Here is a 20,779-nt window from a genome sequence, read left to right as displayed (position 1 = left end):
CGGAATTCACAACAGGGTTCCAAAGTCTTCTTTGAGAATGTAATAGTAGTGAGCATTTGTGACCACCACTCTTATAGACAATGAATAAAGCAGTGGTCACACAAGTTCACTAGTCCTCCGTTCCTAAAGGGGACCTTGCAAATTTAAATACCCAGAGGAACATTGCATTGACCATAAGTCTCCATTTGATGATTTGGCATGCTCCACAAGGAGAAACTTTACCCCTGAGATCCCCTGTCAAAAGCCTCCTACCTAGCCAAATTGCCTCTCCTGCTTTGCACTGGTGAGGGTCAAACACCCCAAAACATGTGCATTCAAATAGAGTTTGACTTTTATATTAAATTATGTTGCAAGGCACTTTAGAGAGTCAATATGGACTTATAGTATTTGAACATTCAATAGGATGCATTGGAGTTTCGGTCCTTTTCCTCTCAGTAGTGGAAATTTGCATTTTCAAATTCCTTGAGGAACACTGCATCGATTATAAATCTCCTTTTGCCATCTTGGTATGCTTCTCAAGAAGAAACCTTACCCCTTACACCTCCTGTGAAAAATTCCGCACCAAGCCTAATCGGACCTCTTGCTTTGCACTAATGAGGAGCAAAAATCATGAAACACATGTCAGCAAACAGAGAGTCGGGTTTGGATTCTTATCCTAAAGGTACCGTCACACTCAGCGACGCTGCAGCAATATAGACAACGAGCCGACCGCTGCAGCGTCGCTGTTTAGGTCGCTGTAGAGAAGTCAAACACAGCAACTCCAGAACGATGCAGGAGCGATCCAGTGATGTACTTATTGTTCTCGCTGGTTGTTAGCTCCATGTAAAAACATTGCTGGCATCGTTGCTTTTGCTGTCAAACATGACGAATCACGCCAAGCTGACGACCAAATAAAGTTCTGGACTTCTATCTACGACCAGCGATGGCACAGCAGGATCCTGATCGCTGCTGCGTGTCAAACACAACGGGATCGCTATCCAGGACGCTGCAACGTCACTGATCGTTGTCGTTCTCGTTGTAAAGTTGCTCAGTGTGAAAGTACCTTAAGTCATGTGGTAAGTCCCTTTAAAGAGTCGATATTTACTTTTAGGATTGTTACTTTGAATAGGTGACAATAGAATTCATGTCTCATAGTCCTTTCTGAAAAACCCCATTCTTGTGATCACTGAAGTTCCCAGCGGTCAGCTACCCACTGATCAAACTTTTATCACTTATTCTGCTGATGGGTGAGATATGTTGTTTATGGAATAATTGCTTTTAAAAACAAATTATAGCAATAAGCGAATAAGAAAATGTTCTTGTACTAAGTATGTCAATGGAGAAATACAAACTTATGGCTCTTGAAATGTGGCAATGAAGAAGATAAAAAAATTGCCATCTTTTCAAATTGAAAAAATTGCCATCTTTTTAAATTGATGGCTTCTTTAAAGTGAACCTGTCAGCAGGATTTTGCTAAGTAAACTACAGGCATTGGCAGGTTGGCAGTGTTAAACTGATTACAAAGATACCTGGGGTGAAGCAATCTGTCTGGTAAATCTTGTGTAGTCAGTGTTAGAAGTTTTCAGTTAATGATATGCCGTGCTCCGGGGCGGGACTGTAGGCAGTATCTTATCTTCCTGCTCTAAGCCAGAGAAACCAAGGAAAGACCTGCCCACGGTCCCACCCCACTACCTGTGGACAGGTCTTTCCTTGGTTTCTCTGGCCTAGAGCACCATGATAAGATACTGCCTACAGTCCCGCCCCGGAGCACGAGCATCTCATTAACTGAAAACTTCTAACACTGATTACACAAGAACCACAAGACGGATTTCTTCACCCCAGGTATCATTTTAATCAGTTTAACAGCACCAACCTGCCAATGCCTTTACTTTACTAAGCAAAATCGTGCTGACAGGATCACTTTAAGAATAAATATTAGGTATTCTTGAGAGTATAGTTTCTAATCATTTGATTTTACAATTAGTTTACATTCTCTCACATAAAAATATAACAATTAATATGTTTATTACAGTGAATTATACATTTCTGCTTTGCAATGCTTGTTGAGTTACAGATCAAGCCATAGATATTAACCATGCTCTTACATCTCATTGTCCCATTATATGTATCAGAAAGGATATTAACTTCTTTTTTAATTCTTGACCTCTTAAATATTATTTCATTGTAAACAAAACAAGCAGCCAGTAGCCAGTACATGAGTAAAACAAAGCCAACTCACAAGTTTTCTCCATTACTTTTCCGATTGATGATTATGCCAAAGGGTTCTTCAATGATTTTTACATCATATTGCTTATTAGTTGGTGAACCATGACCATGTGGTGTTTCAATTGGAACTTCATAACGTTTTCGAGTTGGATCTTTTATCTTGAATAAAAAATAATAGAGAATTTAAATAAGCATATAAATACCAACAGTTATCTACAGATAGAGTGTAAATACTTTGGTGTCAGTTTCTATTTACAGCAACATAACCTTTTATTAAAAAAGCTAAAGCTGAAAGAGTATAATTAAAAATGCATGTTTGTGTACATAAGAAATAAAAGTATTTGCAGTCATTATTTCTTGCGTCCAAAATTTTCCAGAAACTTTCCCCTCTGCAGGCATGGCGCACGTCATTCCACATGCCCATTGGTGTGCCTTTGACGTGATCGCGGGGCACTGATGGGTTATCATGACAACTGGAAATCTGCTGAAGACCATTGTGCATGTCTTTACAATCCTCCTATGGAAGCCATTGTTTAGCTGGAATTCAAAGAAGATCGTGATTTTCTGAATACATACATTAGCACAAGTGATCAGGCAATTTAAGCCCCAAATCCCTAAATACAGTAAAAAGTGAAAAAAAAGGAAAAAAAAAACACAAAGTTCAAATCACCCCCTTCTGCCCCATCAAAAAAATACACATATTTGGTTTTGCTGCAGTCATAAAAGTACAATTTATCAAAATTTAAAATAAACTAGTCTAATCATTAATTTGAGTAAAAAAATAAAAAAATCTAAACTCCAGAATTATGGGTTTTTTTTTTTTGCAATAAAATGTAATAGTAGGCGATCAAAACATTGTATGTACCCTAAAAATGATATCAATAAAAACATCAGCTAAGGGGACAAAACATAAGCCCTCACACAGCTCAATATCCTGAAAAATGAAAATATTAACGGGTCTCAAAAAATGGCGACGCAAAAAAAAATGTCTGTATTTATTTCCACCACTAAAATAAAAAAAAAAACTATACATGTTTGGTATTTACGTACTCATACTGACCTAAGGAATCATATTGGCTGGTCACAGTGGTCAGTTTTACCATATAGTGAACATGGTACATAAAAAAAACAAAAAACAATTGTGCAATTGCATTTTTTTGCAATTTCAACTCACATGTAATTTTTTTCCTGATTTCCAGTGCATCGCATGATAAAATGAATTATGTGATTTAAAAGTAATACTTGTCTTGCAAACAACAAGTCCTCTTATGGCTGTGTGGGTGGAAAAATAAAAAAGTTATGGCTCTTGGAAAAAGGGTAGGAAAAAATGAAAGCAAAAAAAGGAAAATCGCCCGAGAGTGAAGGGGCTAATGTACTTACCTACCACTGCTCTCTCCATCTTTGAGCCTGAAGAACAAGTTTCCAAGCTCCTCACTTCTGCTCGGCCTACAACCTGCAACAGTGACCCCATTCCTTCACATCTCCTGCAGTCTCTCTCACCATTGGTCACCACTCACCTGACTAAAATATTTAACTTCTCTCTTTCTTCAGGTATCTTTCCCTCCTCCTTTAAACATGCCATCATTACCCCTTTACTTAAAAAGCCATCCATGGACCTGAACTGCACTGCTAACTACAAACCTGTCTCTAACCTTTCCTTCATCTCTAAACTCCTGGAACGCTTGGTCCACTCCTGTCTAATCAGCTATCTCTCGGATAACTCTCTTCTTGACCGCTTACAATCTGGTTTCCGCACTTTACATGCCACTGAAACTGCCCTCACTAAAGTCTGTAATGATCTAATAACAGCTAAATCCAAAGGTCATTGCTCCCTGCTGATTCTCCTGGATCTCTCTGCTGCATTTGACACAGTGGATCACCAGCTCTATAGGCCTCAAGAACACAGCCCTCTCCTGGTTCTCCTCCTACCTCTCTGACTCCTTCACTGTATCTTTTGCCCGCTCCACTTCCTCTCCTCGTCCCCTTACTATCGGGGTTCCGCAGGGCTCAGGCGTAGGCCCCCTCCTCTTCTCTCTTTATACGGCCCCTATTGGACAAACAATCAGCAGATTTGGGTTCCAGTATCATCTCTATGCTGACAACACCCAATTATACACTTCTTCCCCTGACATCACCCCTACCCAAATTCAAAATACCAAGGATTGTCTGTCTGCTGTCTCTAACATCATGTCATCCCTCTATCTGAAACTAAATCTCTCCTAAACTGAACTACTTGTGTTTCTCCCTTCTACTAACCTCACTCTACCCAACATCGAAATTACCCTGGAGGGTTCAACCATAACTCCCAAGCAGCATGCCCGAGGCTCTTAAGGATGTCATGGTGGGATTTCCTATGCCTGCTGGTTTGAATGAGTCTTTGTCTTTGGCCATTCAGATCGGTCGACGCTTGCGCGAGCGTAAATCTGTGCACCATTTGGCGGTACTGCCTGAGGTTAAACCTGAGCCTATGCAGTGCGATAGGACTATGACTAGAGTTGAACGGCAGGAATACAGACGTCTGAATGGTCTGTGTTTCTACTGTGGTGATTCCACTCATGCTATTTCTGATTGTCCTAAGCGCACTAAGCGGTCCGCTAGGTCTGCCGTCATTGGTACTGTACAGTCCAAATTCCTTCTGTCCATTACTTTGATATGCTCTTTGTCGTCGTTTTCTGTCATGGCGTTTGTGGATTCGGGCGCTGCCCTGAATCTGATGGATTTGGATTATGCTAAACGTTGTGGGTTTTTCTTGGAGCCTTTGCGGTGTCCTATTCCATTGAGAGGAATTGATGCTACACCTTTGGCCAAGAATAAACCTCAATACTGGGCCCAGCTGACCATGTGCATGGCTCCTGCACATCAGGAAGTTATTCGCTTTCTGGTGTTGCATAATCTGCATGATGTGGTCGTGTTGGGGTTGCCATGGCTACAAACCCATAATCCAGTATTGGATTGGAATTCCATGTCGGTATCCAGCTGGGGTTGTCAGGGGGTACATGGTGATGTTCCATTTTTGTCGATTTCGTCATCCACCCCTTCTGAGGTCCCAGAGTTCTTGTCTGATTATCAGGATGCATTTGAAGAGCCCAAGTCCGATGCTCTACCTCCGCATAGGGATTGTGATTGTGCTATCAATTTGATTCCTGGTAGTAAATTCCCTAAAGGTCGATTATTTAATTTATCCGTGCCCGAACACGCCGCTATGCGCAGTTATGTGAAGGAATCCCTGGAGAAGGGACATATTCGCCCATCGTCATCACCACTGGGAGCAGGGTTCTTCTTTGTAGCCAAGAAGGATGGTTCGCTGAGACCGTGTATTGATAAGATCACTGTTAAGGTACTGTCACACTAGACGATATCGCTAGCGATCCGTGACGTTGCAGCATCCTCGCTAGCGATATCGTCCAGTGTGACAGGCAGCAGCGATCAGGCCCCTGCTGTGCTGTCGCTGGTCTGGGAAGAAAGTCCAGAACTTTATTTCGTCGCTGGACTCCCCGCAGACATCGCTGAATCGGTGTGTGTGACACCGATTCAGCGATGTCTTCACTGGTAACCAGGGTAAACATCGGGTAACTAAGCGCAGGGCCGCGCTTAGTAACCCGATGTTTACCCTGGTTACCATCGTAAAAAAACAAACAGTACATACTTACATTCAGCTGTCTGTCCCTTGCCGTCTATTTCCTGCACTGACTGCTGGCCGCAAAGTGAAAGTGAAAGCACAGCGGTGAGTCACACAGCGGTGACTCACCGCTGTGGCTGTGCTCTGCTTTCACTTTGCGGCCAGCAGTCAGTGCAGCAAACAGACGGCAAGGGACAGACAGCTGAATGTAAGTATGTACTGTTTGTTTTTTACGATGGTAACCAGGGTAAACATCGGGTTACTAAGCGCGGCCCTGCGCTTAGTTACCCGATGTTTACCCTGGTTACCGGGGACCTCGGGATCGTTGGTCGCTGGAGAGCGGTCTGTGTGACAGCTCTCCAGCGACCAAACAGCGACGCTGCAGCGATCCGGATCGTTGTCGGTATCGCTGCAGCGTCGCTAAGTGTGACGGTACCTTTAAATTTCAGTATCCCTTGCCATTGTTATCTGACTTGTTTGCTCGGATTAAGGGGGCTAGTTGGTTCACTAAGATAGATCTTCGTGGTGCGTATAATCTGGTGAGAATCAGGCAAGGAGATGAATGGAAAACTGCATTCAATACGCCCGAGGGTCATTTTGAGTATCTAGTGATGCCGTTCGGACTTGCCAATGCTCCATCTGTGTTTCAGTCTTTTATGCATGACATCTTCCGTGAGTATCTGGATAAATTCCTGATTGTTTACTTGGATGACATTTTGATCTTCTCAGATGATTGGGAGTCTCATGTGAAGCAGGTCAGAATGGTTTTTCAGGTCCTGCGTGCTAACTCTTTGTTTGTGAAGGGATCAAAGTGACTCTTCGGTGTGCAGAAAGTTTCATTTTTAGGGTTCATCTTTACCCCTTCTACTATCGAGATGGATCCAGTTAAGGTCCAAGCCATCCAGGATTGGATTCAGCCGACATCTCTGAAAAGTCTGCAAAAGTTCCTGGGCTTTGCTAATTTTTATCGTCGCTTCATCTGTAATTTTTCTAGCATTGCCAAACCATTGACCGATTTGACCAAGAAGGGTGCTGATTTGGTTAATTGGTCTTCTGCTGCTGTGGAAGCTTTTCAGGAGTTGAAGCGTCGTTTTTGTTCTGCCCCTGTGTTGTGTCAGCCAGATGTTTCTCTTCCGTTCCAGGTCGAGGTTGATGCTTCTGAGATTGGAGCAGGGGCGGTTTTGTCACAGAGAGGTTCTGATTGCTCAGTGATGAAACCATGTGCTTTCTTTTCCAGGAAGTTTTCGCCCGCTGAGCGTAATTATGATGTGGGCAATCGAGAGTTGCTGGCCATGAAGTGGGCATTCGAGGAGTGGCGTCATTGGCTTGAAGGAGCTAAGCATCGCGTGGTGGTATTGACTGATCATAAGAACTTGACTTATCTCGAGTCTGCCAAGCGCTTGAATCCTAGACAGGCCCGTTGGTCGTTATTTTTTGCCCGCTTCGACTTTGTGATTTCGTACCTTCCGGGCTCTAAAAATGTGAAGGCGGATGCTCTGTCTAGGAGTTTTGTGCCCGACTCTCCGGGTTTATCTGAGCCAGCGGGTATCCTCAAGGAAGGAGTCATTGTGTCTGCCATCTCCCCTGATTTGCGGCGGGTGCTGCAAAAATTTCAGGCGAATAAACCTGATCGTTGTCCAGCAGAGAAACTGTTCGTCCCTGATAGGTGGACTAATAAACTTATCTCTGAACTTCATTGTTCGGTGTTGGCTGGTCATCCTGGAATCTTTGGTACCAGAGAGTTAGTGGCTAGATCCTTCTGGTGGCCATCTCTGTCACGGGATGTACGTACTTTTGTGCAGTCCTGTGGGATTTGTGCTAGGGCTAAGCCCTGCTGTTCTCGTGCCAGTGGGTTGCTTTTGCCCTTGCCGGTCCCAAAGAGGCCTTGGACACATATTTCGATGGATTTCATTTCTGACCTTCCCGTTTCTCAAAAGATGTCAGTCATTTGGGTGGTCTGTGATCGCTTTTCTAAAATGGTCCATCTGGTGCCCTTGGCTAAATTGCCTTCCTCCTCTGATTTGGTACCTTTGTTCTTTCAGCATGTGGTTCGGTTGCATGGCATTCCTGAGAATATTGTTTCTGACAGAGGTTCCCAGTTTGTTTCAAGGTTTTGGCGAGCCTTTTGTGGTAGGATGGGCATTGACCTATCCTTTTCCTCGGCTTTCCATCCTCAGACTAATGGCCAGACCGAACGAACCAATCAGACCTTGGAAACATATCTGAGATGTTTTGTTTCTGCAGACCAGGATGATTGGGTGTCCTTTTTGCCGTTGGCTGAGTTCGCCCTTAATAATCGGGCCAGCTCGGCTACCTTGGTTTCTCCATTTTTTTGCAATTCTGGGTTCCATCCTCGTTTCTCTTCAGGACAGGTTGAGTCTTCGGACTGTCCTGGTGTGGATTCTGTGGTGGATAGGTTGCAGCAGATCTGGACTCAGGTAGTGGACAATTTGATCTTGTCCCAGGAGAAAGCTCAACTTTTCGCTAATCGCAGACGCCGTGTGGGTCCCCGACTTCGTGTTGGGGATCTGGTTTGGTTATCTTCTCGTCATATTCCTATGAAGGTTTCCTCTCCTAAATTTAAACCTCGTTTTATTGGTCCGTATAGGATTTCTGAGGTTCTCAATCCTGTGTCTTTTCGTTTGACCCTCCCAGACTCCTTTTCCATACATAATGTATTCCATAGGTCGTTGTTGCGGAGATACGTGGCACCTATGGTTCCATCTGTTGAGCCTCCTGCCCCGGTTTTGGTGGAGGGGGAATTGGAGTATATTGTGGAGAAGATTTTGGATTCTCGTGTTTCTAGACGGAAACTCCAGTATCTGGTTAAATGGAAGGGTTATGCTCAGGAAGATAATTCCTGGGTTTTTGCCTCTGATGTTCATGCTTCCGATCTTGTTTGTGCCTTTCATGCGGCTCATCCTGGTCGGCCTGGGGGCTCTGGTGAGGGTTCGGTGACCCCTCCTCAAGGGGGGGGTACTGTTGTGAATTCTGTGGCTGAATTCACTCCTGTGGTCACAAGTGGTACTGCAGCTTCTGAGCTTCCTCCCTCAGGTGTTCTGGTGAGCTCGTTAACTGCTTCATTACTTAACTCCGCCTGATGCTGCTATCCTTGCTCCTTGTCAATGTTTCAGTGTTGGATCTGAGCTTCTCCTGATTGTTCCTGTGACCTGCTGCTCTGTATAGCTAAGTGCCTTTTGCTTTTTTGTTGCTTTTTTTCTGTCCAGCTTGTCTTTTGTTTTGCTGGAAGCTCTGAGACGCAAAGGGTGTACCGCCGTGCCGTTAGTTCGGCACGGTGGTTTTTTTTTGCCCCCTTCGCGTGGTTTTGCTTTAGGGTTTTTTGTAGACTGCAAAGTTCGCTTTACTGTCCTCGCTCTGTCCTAGAATATCGGGCCCCACTTTGCTGAATCTATTTCATCCCTACGTTTTGTCTTTTCATCTTACTCACAGTCATTATATGTGGGGGGCTGCCTTTTCCTTTGGGGAATTTCTCTGGGGCAAGTCAGGCCTATTTTTCTATCTTCAGGCTAGCTAGTTTCTTAGGCTGTGCCGAGTTGTCTAGGTAGTTGTTAGGCGCAATCCACAGCCGCTTTTAGTTGTGTTTAGGATAGGATCAGGTGTGCAGTCTACAGAGTTTCCACGTCTCAGAGCTCGTTTTTGTATTTTTGGGTATTTGTCAGATCACTGTGTGCGCTCTGATCGCTAAGCACACTGTGTTTCTGGATTGCCTTCATAACACCTGTCATTAGCAGACATAACAGTTGGGGTCATATTCGACACCGAACTTTCCTTTACTCCCTATATCCGATCATTCACTCGCTCCTGTGACCTGCATCTTAAAAACATCTCCAGAATCCGACCTTTTCTCACCTTTGAAACTGCTAAGACTCTTACTGTCGCTCTTATTCATTCTCGTCTGGACTACTGCAACTCTCTTCTGATCGGTCTCCCTTTTACCAAACTTTCTCCTCTCCAATCCATCTTGAATGCGTCAGCCAGGGTCATATTTCTGTCCAGCCGCTTCACCGATGCCTCCATCTTGTGCCATTCATTACACTGGCTACCCATTCGCTACAGGGTCCAGTATAAACTCATCTCTCTCACCCACAAAGCTCTCCACAGTTCTGCACCGCCTTATATCTCCTCTCTCATCTCTGTCTATCGCCCTGCATGTGCCCTCCGTTGTACAAATGACCTAAGACTAACAACCCCTGTAATCCGAATCTCACACCTCCGTCTCCAAGACTTCTCTCATGCTGCGACAGCTCTCTGGAATGCACTTCCCCAGTCGATCAGGCTGATACCTAGCCCTGACCTATTCAAGCGCGCTGAAAACCCATCTCTTCAAACAAGCCTACCACATCAACTACTCAGTAAACTAACTTTGCCCAAATATTATTCTGAATCTGCACCCTACTATTCATTTGTCTCCACACCCTCTATACACACGATAACTGCACTTGATACTTAACTATTGTACTTAAACACACGGGCTGATGACCAGATCATGCAGCTTTATATGAATATCCCTATTTACTATAATTGCCAGACCTGAAATAACAAGCACTTTTCACCTATTCTGTCCCCCCATTTCCTTGTAGATTGTAAACTTGTGAGAAGGGACCTCACCCCTAATGTCACTGTTTAAATTGTCTTAACTTGTATTGAATTTATTGTCTGTACATGTCCCCGCTTAATTGTAAAGTGCTGCGGAATATGTTGGTGCTATATAAATAAAAATTATTATTATTATAGTAATATAGTATATTGTCTTCAATAGCGTATTCTAGGAAGAAAATTCCGTTCTTCAGCAGTACCATGGTCTGGGTACAGTCATATATAATGTTCAAAAAGAACCAAATACATATGTGCGGACACAAGGAGGAGATAGCGTGAAATGACAATTTGTGAAAATCACATTTGCATCCACAAAATTCTTATTTTCTCCCGCTGACAACTTTCTTTCAAAAGGTAGAAAAGAGAACAAGAGGATTTGCAATCTTGGACTTAATTATTTCTAACAGGGAGGAAATGGTTGAGGAAGTCAATGTGACTGGGAATTTCATAGGCAGCGATCATGTTATCCTCAAATTTTAGATTACAAGAGGAGGAAGACCTGCAAAGACTCAGACTGCAAGGTTGGACTTCAGAAAGATACATTTTAATGGACTCAAAAAGAAGGTAGGAAAGGTCCAATGGCTGGATACGCTAAAGAACAGAAATGTCCAAGAAGGATGGGAGCTTTTGATAAATTAAATTCTCACTGCACAATCCCGAAAAGAAGGAAGAATTGAAAGCATTTAAAGAGACCAGGATGGATGAACATAGAACTTAAACACTTGCTAAAAAGGAAAAAAGAAATGTATATCAAATTAAAAGAGGGGGGCATAACTAAAGAAGAATATAATGCTGTCTGCAGGTAATGCAGAAAAAGTGTTAGAAGAGCAAAAGCCAGTAATGAAGTGAGGCTTACAAGGCAGATCAAAAGCAATAAAAAAAAAGATTATGTGGTTATGTCGAAAGCAAAAGCAAAAGAAAAGTCAAAAATGCTATCAGAATTTTACAGGATGGAAAGAGTGAAGTGGTCAAAAATGATGTTAAGAAGGTTGAACTCTTAAATTCCTATTTTACATCTGTATTCTCTAAGAAAGGAAATGTAACATCAACTGATTTTCACTGTGCTATTGAAGGAATAAAAGAATACACATTATCTATAAACAGAGAGTCAGGAAATTACAGGATAGTGAGCCTTACTTCTATACTAGGAAATATCTTTGAACAAATTATTAAACAGCATGTACATGTGTTTCTCACAAAATGAGAATATCATCAAAAAGTTAATTTATTTCAGTTCTTCAATACAAAAAGTGAATTTCTTATATTATATAGAGTCATTACAAACAAAGTGATCTATTTCAAGTGTTTATTTCTGTTAATGTTGAGGATTATGGCTTGCAGCCAATGAAAATCCAAAAGTCATTATCTCAGTAAACTAGAATACTTTTTAACACCAGATTGAAAAATTATTTTAAAATTTGAAATGTTAGCCTAATGAAATGTATGTTCAGTACATGCACTCAATACTTGGTCGGGGCTCCTTTTGCATCAATTACTGCTTCAATGAGGCATGGAGGTGGTCAGCCTGCGGCACTGCTGAGGTGTTCTGGAAGCCCAGGTTGCTTTGAAAGCATCCTTCAGCTCGTCTCATCTTCCTCTTGACAATACCCCATAGACTCTCCCTTAGACTCTCTAAGGGGTTAAGGTCAGGCGAGTTTGCTGGCCAATCAAGCACAGTGATACTGTTATTTTTAAACCAGGTATTGGTACTTTTGGCAGTGTCGAAAGGTGCTAAGTCCTGCTGGGGAATGAAATTTCCATCTCCAAAAAGCTTGTCGGCAGAGGGAAGCATGAAGTGCTCTAAAATTTCCTGGTAGTCCCTGATTATGGAAACATCACACTAGACCATCAAACATCACACTAGACTTCAAACAGCTTGGATTGTGTGCCTTTCCACTCTTTCACCAGACTCAGGTACCATAATTTCCAAATGAAATGCAAAATTTACTTTCATCTGAAAAAAACACCTTGGATGACTAGCAACAGTCTTCTTCTAGGCCCAGGTAAACACTTCTGGCATTGTCTATTGGTGATGAGTGGCTTGACATAAAGAATGCAACACTTGTAGCCCATGTCCTGGATACCTCTGTGTGTGGTGGCTCTTGAAGCAATGATTCCAGCAGCAGTCCACTCCTTGTGAATCTCCTCAAAATTTTTGAATGGCCTTTTCTTAACAATCCTGTCAAGGCTGTGGTTATCCTGGTTACTTGTGCACCTTTTTCTACCACACTTTTTCCTTCCACTCAACTTTCCATTAATATGCTTGGATACACACTCTGTGAACAGTCAGCTTCTTTAGCAATTACCTTTTGTGGCTTACCCTCCTTGTGGAGTGTGTCATTGACTGCCTTCTAGACATCTGTCTCCCATGATTGTGGAGCCTACTGAAACAGACTAAGGGATCTTTTAAAAAACTTAGGAAGCCTTTGCAGGTGTTTTTTGTTAATTATTCTAATTTACTGACATAGTGACCTTTGGATTTTCATTGGCTGTAAGCCATATCATGAATATTACCAGAAATATAAACGTTTCACTTTTGTATTGAAGAACTGAAATAAATCAACTCTTTGAAGATATTTTAATTTTGTGAGAAACACCTGTATGTAAGTACTTGGCTAAGAATACAGTAACTAACCAGAGCCAGTATAGGTTTATAGCAAACAAGTCATGCCAGACTAATCTAATTAATTTTCTTATATGATGGAATCACTGAATGGGTAGATCAGGAAAGATATGTGTATTGGTACCGTGTTAGCCAGTGGTATATAGATATATCTACAGGAGACTGGCACAGCAATGGGAAGTAAAATGGCCCCACAGTATGCATATCTTTTTGTGGCGAAGCTTGAAAGTGACTTTTTGACCTCATGTCCTATCAGGCCTCTGGCCTACTACCGCTACATTGATGATATTTTAATCATCTGGATGGAGTCTGAGCCACAGCTAAAGAAGTTCCATGACAGTATAATCAATTTCATCCCACCATCAACTTAACACTCAACTACTCCTGCACTGAAAATAACTTTTTGGACACCATCATTAAGCTGCAGAACAATGAAATAGAAACATCCCTGTATCAGAAGCCAATCGCCCACCCAACATACCTTAAAAATGGGACAGTTTCCATCCAAAACACATATAAAACTCTATTGTCTACAGCCAAGCCATCAGATACAATCGTATATGTTCCAACCCCATGGATAGGGATGAACACCTTGGTCGCCTCAGAAAGACCTTTTTGAATCAGGGCTGCCATCCAAGAGCAATTGAAAACCAGATTCCAAGAGCAACCAGAATATCAAGGAATCACCTGCTACATTACAAAGTTAAAGAAGAAAATAATTGGGTGCCTCTAGTCGTCATCTACAATCCAAATCTGGAGGTGCTAAGGGGAGCTGCATGGAAATTACAATCTTTACTACAAAAAGATGTCCGCTCATAATCCATTTTTCCAGACCCCCCACTACTGTGTTTTAGGCAGCCCCCAAATGTAAGAAGTAACATTTTCAGCAGCTCCCTGTCCTCTCAAACAGTTGCAGGAATCCTTCCTTGCCACCAGAAAAAATGTAAAACCTGTCCATTTATAATGACCACGGACAAGATAAAGATCCCCAAGCCACATCAGGACTACAAGATCCCAGGTACTTTCAGCTGCATCACATCTAATTTGGTGTACCTAATTACTTGTACTAAATGTCCAACTGGGGGTCTGTATGTAGGGGAGACAGGGCAAAAACTGAGAACAAGTATGAACTCTCATCGCCACACAATATGAGAAAAAAGAATGGATCTATACCATACATTTTTGTCTCCCTGATCACAGCATTATGGACATGAAATTACTTGTATTAAAAGGTAACTTCAAATCTCTGAGAGACAGAAGAGTCTGGGAATATAAGCTGATGATGACCTTTGACACACTAAGTGCAGGAATGAATGTGTTGCATAGATTTATGTATTTTTACATCAATTAAGGAATTTGCTTCTCAGACCGTGTGGGGGCATCATAACAGAACCAGACCCCAATCAGAGGACAATAAAACATTCACACTCCTTATCTATGAACGGTTCCAATATTTATGGACATACAGTAACTGTTTATCACTCACATAATGGTAGTTCTGCTTCACGTCACCTGTCTTATCTATGGCATTATTTCTGTGCAGTGTTGTGCATAAATATGTGATTCTTCAGAATTTCTATTAGTATATGCCTGATGAAGCGACCTGGGTAGTCTTGAAAGCTTGCAATTTGTTACTAGGACACTCAATTCTAAATATTTGGGTAGATCAGGGAATTGCAGTAGATATAGTATATCTCGACTTCAGCAAAACATTTGATAAAATGTCTCATACTATCCTTAGAGAAAAAAATTACCAAGTGTGAAATGGACAAAGCAATGGTTAGGTGGGTTCATAACAGGCTCAGTGATCGTACTCAAAGAGTGGTAATAAATGGTTGTACATCCAATTGGAAGGATGGTTCAAGTGGGGTTCCACAAGGATCTGTCCTGGCCCAAGTGTTGTTCAACATTTTTTGAAAATTGTTACGTTCTTGCCCAGACTGGATGGCGTGAGTGTGGGGATTGTGGCCCCAATGTGCCACAAACCAGACTACCCTGAAAGGGGCATGACTAAGCAGCTACCTTGGTGTTCACTGGAGCCTCTGATTGTGAGGTCAGGCTTGTGCGGCAGGTAGCTGCCAAGTACCACTCCAGGGCGGTGTCTGGCTGTGGCAGCTGATCCCACTGAGGGACTAAACACAATTAGCAGATCCAAGCAAATACGGACGAGCACGACTGGTACTCTGGCGGGAACTGCTAGACTCTGGCAGGCAGGTGGGCACGGCTGGCACTCTAGACAGGCAGACAGGCACAGGAACATAGGCTGGTACGAGTGGGAAAAGGGAGCAGGTAGGTACAAGTTCAGACTAAAGGGCAGGAACTGCAGGTAGCGGAGTGGAAGCAGAGCAGAACCGCAGGATGCAGAGCAAAGCAGATCTATGGGATGCGGAGCGGAGCAGAACTGCAGGATGTGGTGCAGAGCAGAACTGCAGGATGCGGAACAAAGCAGAACTATAGGATGCGGTGCTTAGCGGAGGGCAGAGCAAAGCCGCACAGTGCGGAGCAGAGGGCAAATCAGAGCCACAGGTTGCAGAGCAGTAAGCAGAGGAGAGCTGCACGTCACGGAGCAAAGAGCAGAGCAACAGGTTGTGGAGCAGAGAGTAGAGCAGAGCCGCAGGTTGCGGAGCAGAGAGCAGAGCAGCAGATGGCGAGACGGGAGTGAACACAAGGAAACACACAGCAGGATAGGGTAGGCTACAGACAGGGATACAAACGGACACAGGTATGGAACTTAGTTCAGGCAGGGTGACCTCTCCTAATGGCCCTAGAGAAATGAGGGCCTTGCTCACAAGCTTACAATCTATGAGGAAAAAGGGGAGGCACGAAGACACGGTAGATGGTAACAATTGTTTTCGCTGTTCAGACCAGCCAAAGTGTAAGAATTGGGTGTTCATGTAATGCTGCATGAACCGGTTATCAGCCTAAGTATGTAACAGTACAGACACAGACGTCTATTAAATGCATAAAGCATGTGAGAACATGATTCGAGGAATCTGGTTATGGTAAAAAATTTTGATTGGGCAACACAGGGATATTTAAGTTAATGCATTAAGGTGGTAGGCCAGTCTGAACAAATGCTTTTTTAGGGCACGCTTAAAACTGTGGGGATTGGGGATTAATCATATTGACCTGGGTAGTGCATTCCAAATAATTGGTGCAGGACATGAAAAGTCTTGGAGACAGGAGTGGGAGTTTCTGATTATTGAGGAAGTTAACCTCAGGTCAGTAGCAGAACAGATGGCATGGGTAGGGTGGTAAGCTGAGACAAGGGAGATGTAGGGGGTGCTGAGCCATGGAGTGCTTTGTGGGTGAGGGTAATAAGTTTGTACTGAACTTTGGAGTGGACGGGTAACCAGTGTAATGACTGGCAAGTTCAGAGAAGAGCTACCAGGATGGTAAGCAGACTGCAAACTATAGTCTACGAGCAACGGTTAAAGGATCTGGGATTGTTTAGCTTTCAAAAAATAAGGCTAAGAGGTGACTTAATAGCTGTCTACAAATATCTAAAGGGCTGACATAGTCACAAACCTACAAAAAAATGTACACGTCAGACCTCAAAGTACAAAGAGATACCAAAACTTTATTAGATGTACAATTATAAGAAACAACGATGATGGTGATGTCTACCAGTATAAAACACCATAGACCTGAGGCACATATTATAACCATAGTTCTTCCTGCCACATATATAGATCTCCCTTGTCATAACAAATCATTACGCCAGATGGCATGTTTGGCAATATTCCCACAATACTGAGTCTCCAAAGTGGCAAGACAAGTAACACAAATCCAGCTACATTACCTCAGGTCTGATGGTGCCAGGTCCCCTACGTGCGTTTCAGCTGCGTGTGCCTTCTTCCGGGGGAGTGGCATCATCAGATCACTGACCGGTTTAAATAGTGCTCCCACCCAGGTAACCACGCCCACACGAGCGCCCAGCCAGGCGGTCACGTGAGTGCAGAACCCGATAGAGATGCCAGCGGACAACGCACAGCCAAGTGGGGAGGGGCGCGCACGCGCACAGAGGCAGGCCACACATGGAGCGATACCACCGCATGCAGGCAGGTAACCATTAACCCTAAGTACTACCTTAACCCGAGCATCACATATAAAGAGCGGACAGAAAGGAGCTATTCCCACAAGGTCCAACAATACCTATCAACATATATAAATGACTATACCAGTTGAGATGCATAGTATGACCATAAATAAATATACAATATATTAAATAAGTGCAATGTGTAAAGTGCAATAACCTCCATATAATTAATTATACATTAAAAGTTCATACATAGTGAACATTATAAAGTACATGTACATATTGCATACATGGATATATAAAGTGCACAACTACCAGCAATATGATGATTATAAAGTGAACATTATACATTTATGTACAACATAGTAAAAAAACCTAATAGACATATATTTATACATTATATAAAAAATATACAAAATTTATTAAGAAGTGCATCCAGTAGGAAGATCCTCCATTTTCGTCCAGCTCTATTCACAGCTTGCAACAAGTCAACAATAATCACACATAGCGGGGGCTGGAAAATAGCGAAAAATAATTAAAATCAACATTTAAAAACAAAGAAAGTTAAAATCCAATGAACCACATATATATTAAAAAGCAACCACACTAAAGAAAAGGTGCAAAGCTCAAAGTTTCGTTTAATCCGTCAGGTTTTAAGGTACGAAGTTCCCAGATCCAACGGGATTCTTTTTGAGCCAACGTTCTACTCACGTTACCCCCCGTGGATTCAGAGGGATACAGTCTATCCCCTTTACCCTCAAGCATGAAGGATCACTGGCATGAAACTGTTTGAAGTGTCTCGGGACACTTTTTAATAATTCCAAGTTGTCCTCTTCTTTTCCAGCAAGGATGTCCCTCACATCTTCTCTGATTCGTATCTTCAGGGCCCTTGTGGTCAACCCTACATAGATTTTAACACACGTACAATACGCATAATAAACTACCGCAGTGGTAGTGCACGTTATTGTATGTGTAATTTTAAATTTTCGTCCATCTGAAGATACGAATTCGGTTGCCGTATCCACATTGGGGCACGCCACACACTTCCCACATGGTTTACTGCCCCATGGGGATCGTGGCTGTTGTCTTTGTGACCCAAATAGTGGCCGTTCTTTCGGGACATATAGAGTCCTAACCAAAGTGTCCCTCAAACTCTTAGATCTTCGCGCAGTGAGAGAGGGTTTCTGCGACAAGTACTGTTTGAGCACTGGATCCGCCAATAAAACTGACCAATGTTTTGCCACACTATCAGAGAGTTTCGCCCATTGGGAATTATAGGTTGTCACCAACCTTACCTGATTAGTTGCAGTTTTTTTCTCAGACGAGTAAAGAAGTTGATGGTGGTCCATATTTCTAGCACGATTGTATGCTCTTTTTATACTTCTTCGACTGTAACCCCTCTCCAGGAATCTTGTCCTCATTTCCAGTGCACGTTTTTCAAAGTCCTCCATAGTAGAACAGATTCTTCTTATCCGTAGGAACTGGCCATATGGTACTGCATTGATTACATGAGATGGGTGAGAGGAGCTGGCATGTAAAACGGAATTAACCGTAGTATCCTTACGGAAGGCATCGGAGACCAACAGACCATTCTGGTCTCTTTTGACCAAAACATCAAGGAATTCAATCTGCTCATAACTATCCTTGTATGTTAAATGGATATTATACTCCTTGTTATTCAAAGCCTGAAAAAAGGCCTGAAGTTCAGATGATGTGCCACGCCAGATCAAAAAAATGTCATCGATGTAGCGGGTCCAGAATATGACCCGCTCCATCGATGTACCCTGATCTGACGTGAATAGATCCCTCTCCCACAGCCTCAGGAACAAATTTGCATACGTGGATCATGATGGCTTTAGAGCGGTCTCTAGTTTTTTGACTATGACAAATTTTTCAAGGGATGAAATTGAGTTTTTGGTATGTCTTCTACAATTCCTTCTGACTCATAACTTTTTTATTTTTAATGGATCCCTCTACCTACAGCTCCAGGGCACTGCGATGGGGGCAGCTTGTGCGCCCTCATATGCAAATTTGTTCCTGGGGCTGTGGGAGAGGGATCTATTCACGTCAGATCAGGGTACATCGATGGAGCGGGTCATATTCTAGACCCGCTACATCTATGACATTTTTTTGATCTGGCGTGGCACATCATCTGAACTTCAGGCCTTTTTTCAGGCTTTGAATAACAATGAGTATAATATCCATTTAACATACAAGGATAGTTATGAGCAGATTGAATTCCTTGATGTTTTGGTCAAAAGAGACCAGAATGGTCTGTTGGTCTCCGATGCCTTCCGTAAGGATACTGCGGTTAATTCCGTTTTACATGCCAGCTCCTCTCACCCATCTCATGTAATCAATGCAGTACCATATGGCCAGTTCCTACGGATAAGAAGAATCTGTTCTACTATGGAGGACTTTGAAAAACGTGCACTGGAAATGAGGACAAGATTCCTGGAGAGGGGTTACAGTCGAAGAAGTATAAAAAGAGCATACAATCATGCTAGAAATATGGACTGCCATCAACTTCTTTACTCGTCTGAGAAAAAAACTGCAACTAATCAGGTAAGGTTGGTGACAACCTATAATGCCCAAAGGGTGAAACTCTCTGATAGTGTGGCAAAACATTGGTCAGTTTCATTGGCGGATCCAGTGCTCAAACAGTACTTGTCGCAGAAACCCTCTCTCACTGCGCGAAGATCTAAGAGTTTGAGGGACACTTTGGTTAGGAGTTTATATGTCCCGAAAGAACGGCCACTATTTGGGTCACAAAGACAACAGCCATGATCCCCATGGGGCTGTAAACCATGTGGGAAGTGTGTGGCGTGCCCCAATGTGGATACGGCAACCGAATTCGTATCTTCAGATGGGCGAAAATTAAAAAAATTACACATACAATAATGTGCACTACCACTGCGGTAGTTTATTATGCGTATTGTACGTGTGTTAAAATCTATGTAGGGTTGACCACAAGGGCCCTGAAGATACGAATCAGAGAACATGTGAGGGACATCCTTACTGGAAAAGAAGAGGACAACTTGGAATTATTAAAAAGTGTCCCGAGACACTTCAAACAGTTTCAAATATCTAGCTGAGGATCTGTTTATACCAAGGAAGGTGACGGGCACAAGGGGGGCATTCTTTGCGTCTGGAGGAGAGAAGGTTTTTCCACCAACATAGAAGAGGATTCTTTACTGTTAGGGCAGTGAGAATCTGGAATTGCTTGCCTGAGGAGGTGGTGATGGCGAAATCAGTCGAGGGGTTCAAGAGAGGCCTGGATGTCTTCCTGGAGCAGAACAATATTGTATCATACAATTATTAGGTTCTGTAGAAGGACGTAGATCTGGGGATTTATTATGATGGAATATAGGCTGAACTGGATGGACAAATGTCTTTTTTCGGCCTTACTAACTATATTACTATGTTACTATGCCAGTGATCCTTCATGCTTGAGGGTAAAGGGGATAGACTGTATCCCTCTGAATCCACGGGGGGGTAACGTGAGTAGAACGTTGGCTCAAAAAGAATCCTGTTGGATCTGGGAACTTCGTACCTTAAAACCTGACGGATTAAACGAAACTTTGAGCTTTGCACCTTTTCTTTAGTGTGGTTGCTTTTTAATATATATGTGGTTCATTGGATTTTAACTTTCTTTGTTTTTAAATGTTGATTTTAA

The 20,779-nt window shown here is 42.7% G+C and overlaps 1 protein-coding gene across 2 annotated transcripts in view; it reads right to left on the bottom strand.

The window, feature by feature from the left end:
* Window positions 1–20,779, bottom strand: part of LOC138665170 (lysosomal alpha-glucosidase-like) — a 194,723-nt gene that overhangs the window by 150,410 nt on the left and 23,534 nt on the right. For both annotated transcript variants that reach the window (XM_069752430.1, XM_069752431.1), the window contains exon 3: window positions 2,219–2,364. In XM_069752430.1, the coding sequence (XP_069608531.1) occupies window positions 2,219–2,364 (146 nt within the window). The remainder of the gene's footprint in view (window positions 1–2,218; window positions 2,365–20,779) is intronic.

This window comes from Ranitomeya imitator, chromosome 2, assembly GCF_032444005.1.
Source record: "Ranitomeya imitator isolate aRanImi1 chromosome 2, aRanImi1.pri, whole genome shotgun sequence".
Taxonomy (NCBI): Eukaryota; Metazoa; Chordata; class Amphibia; order Anura; family Dendrobatidae; genus Ranitomeya; species Ranitomeya imitator.
This window is presented reverse-complemented; position numbering and strand designations above follow the sequence as displayed.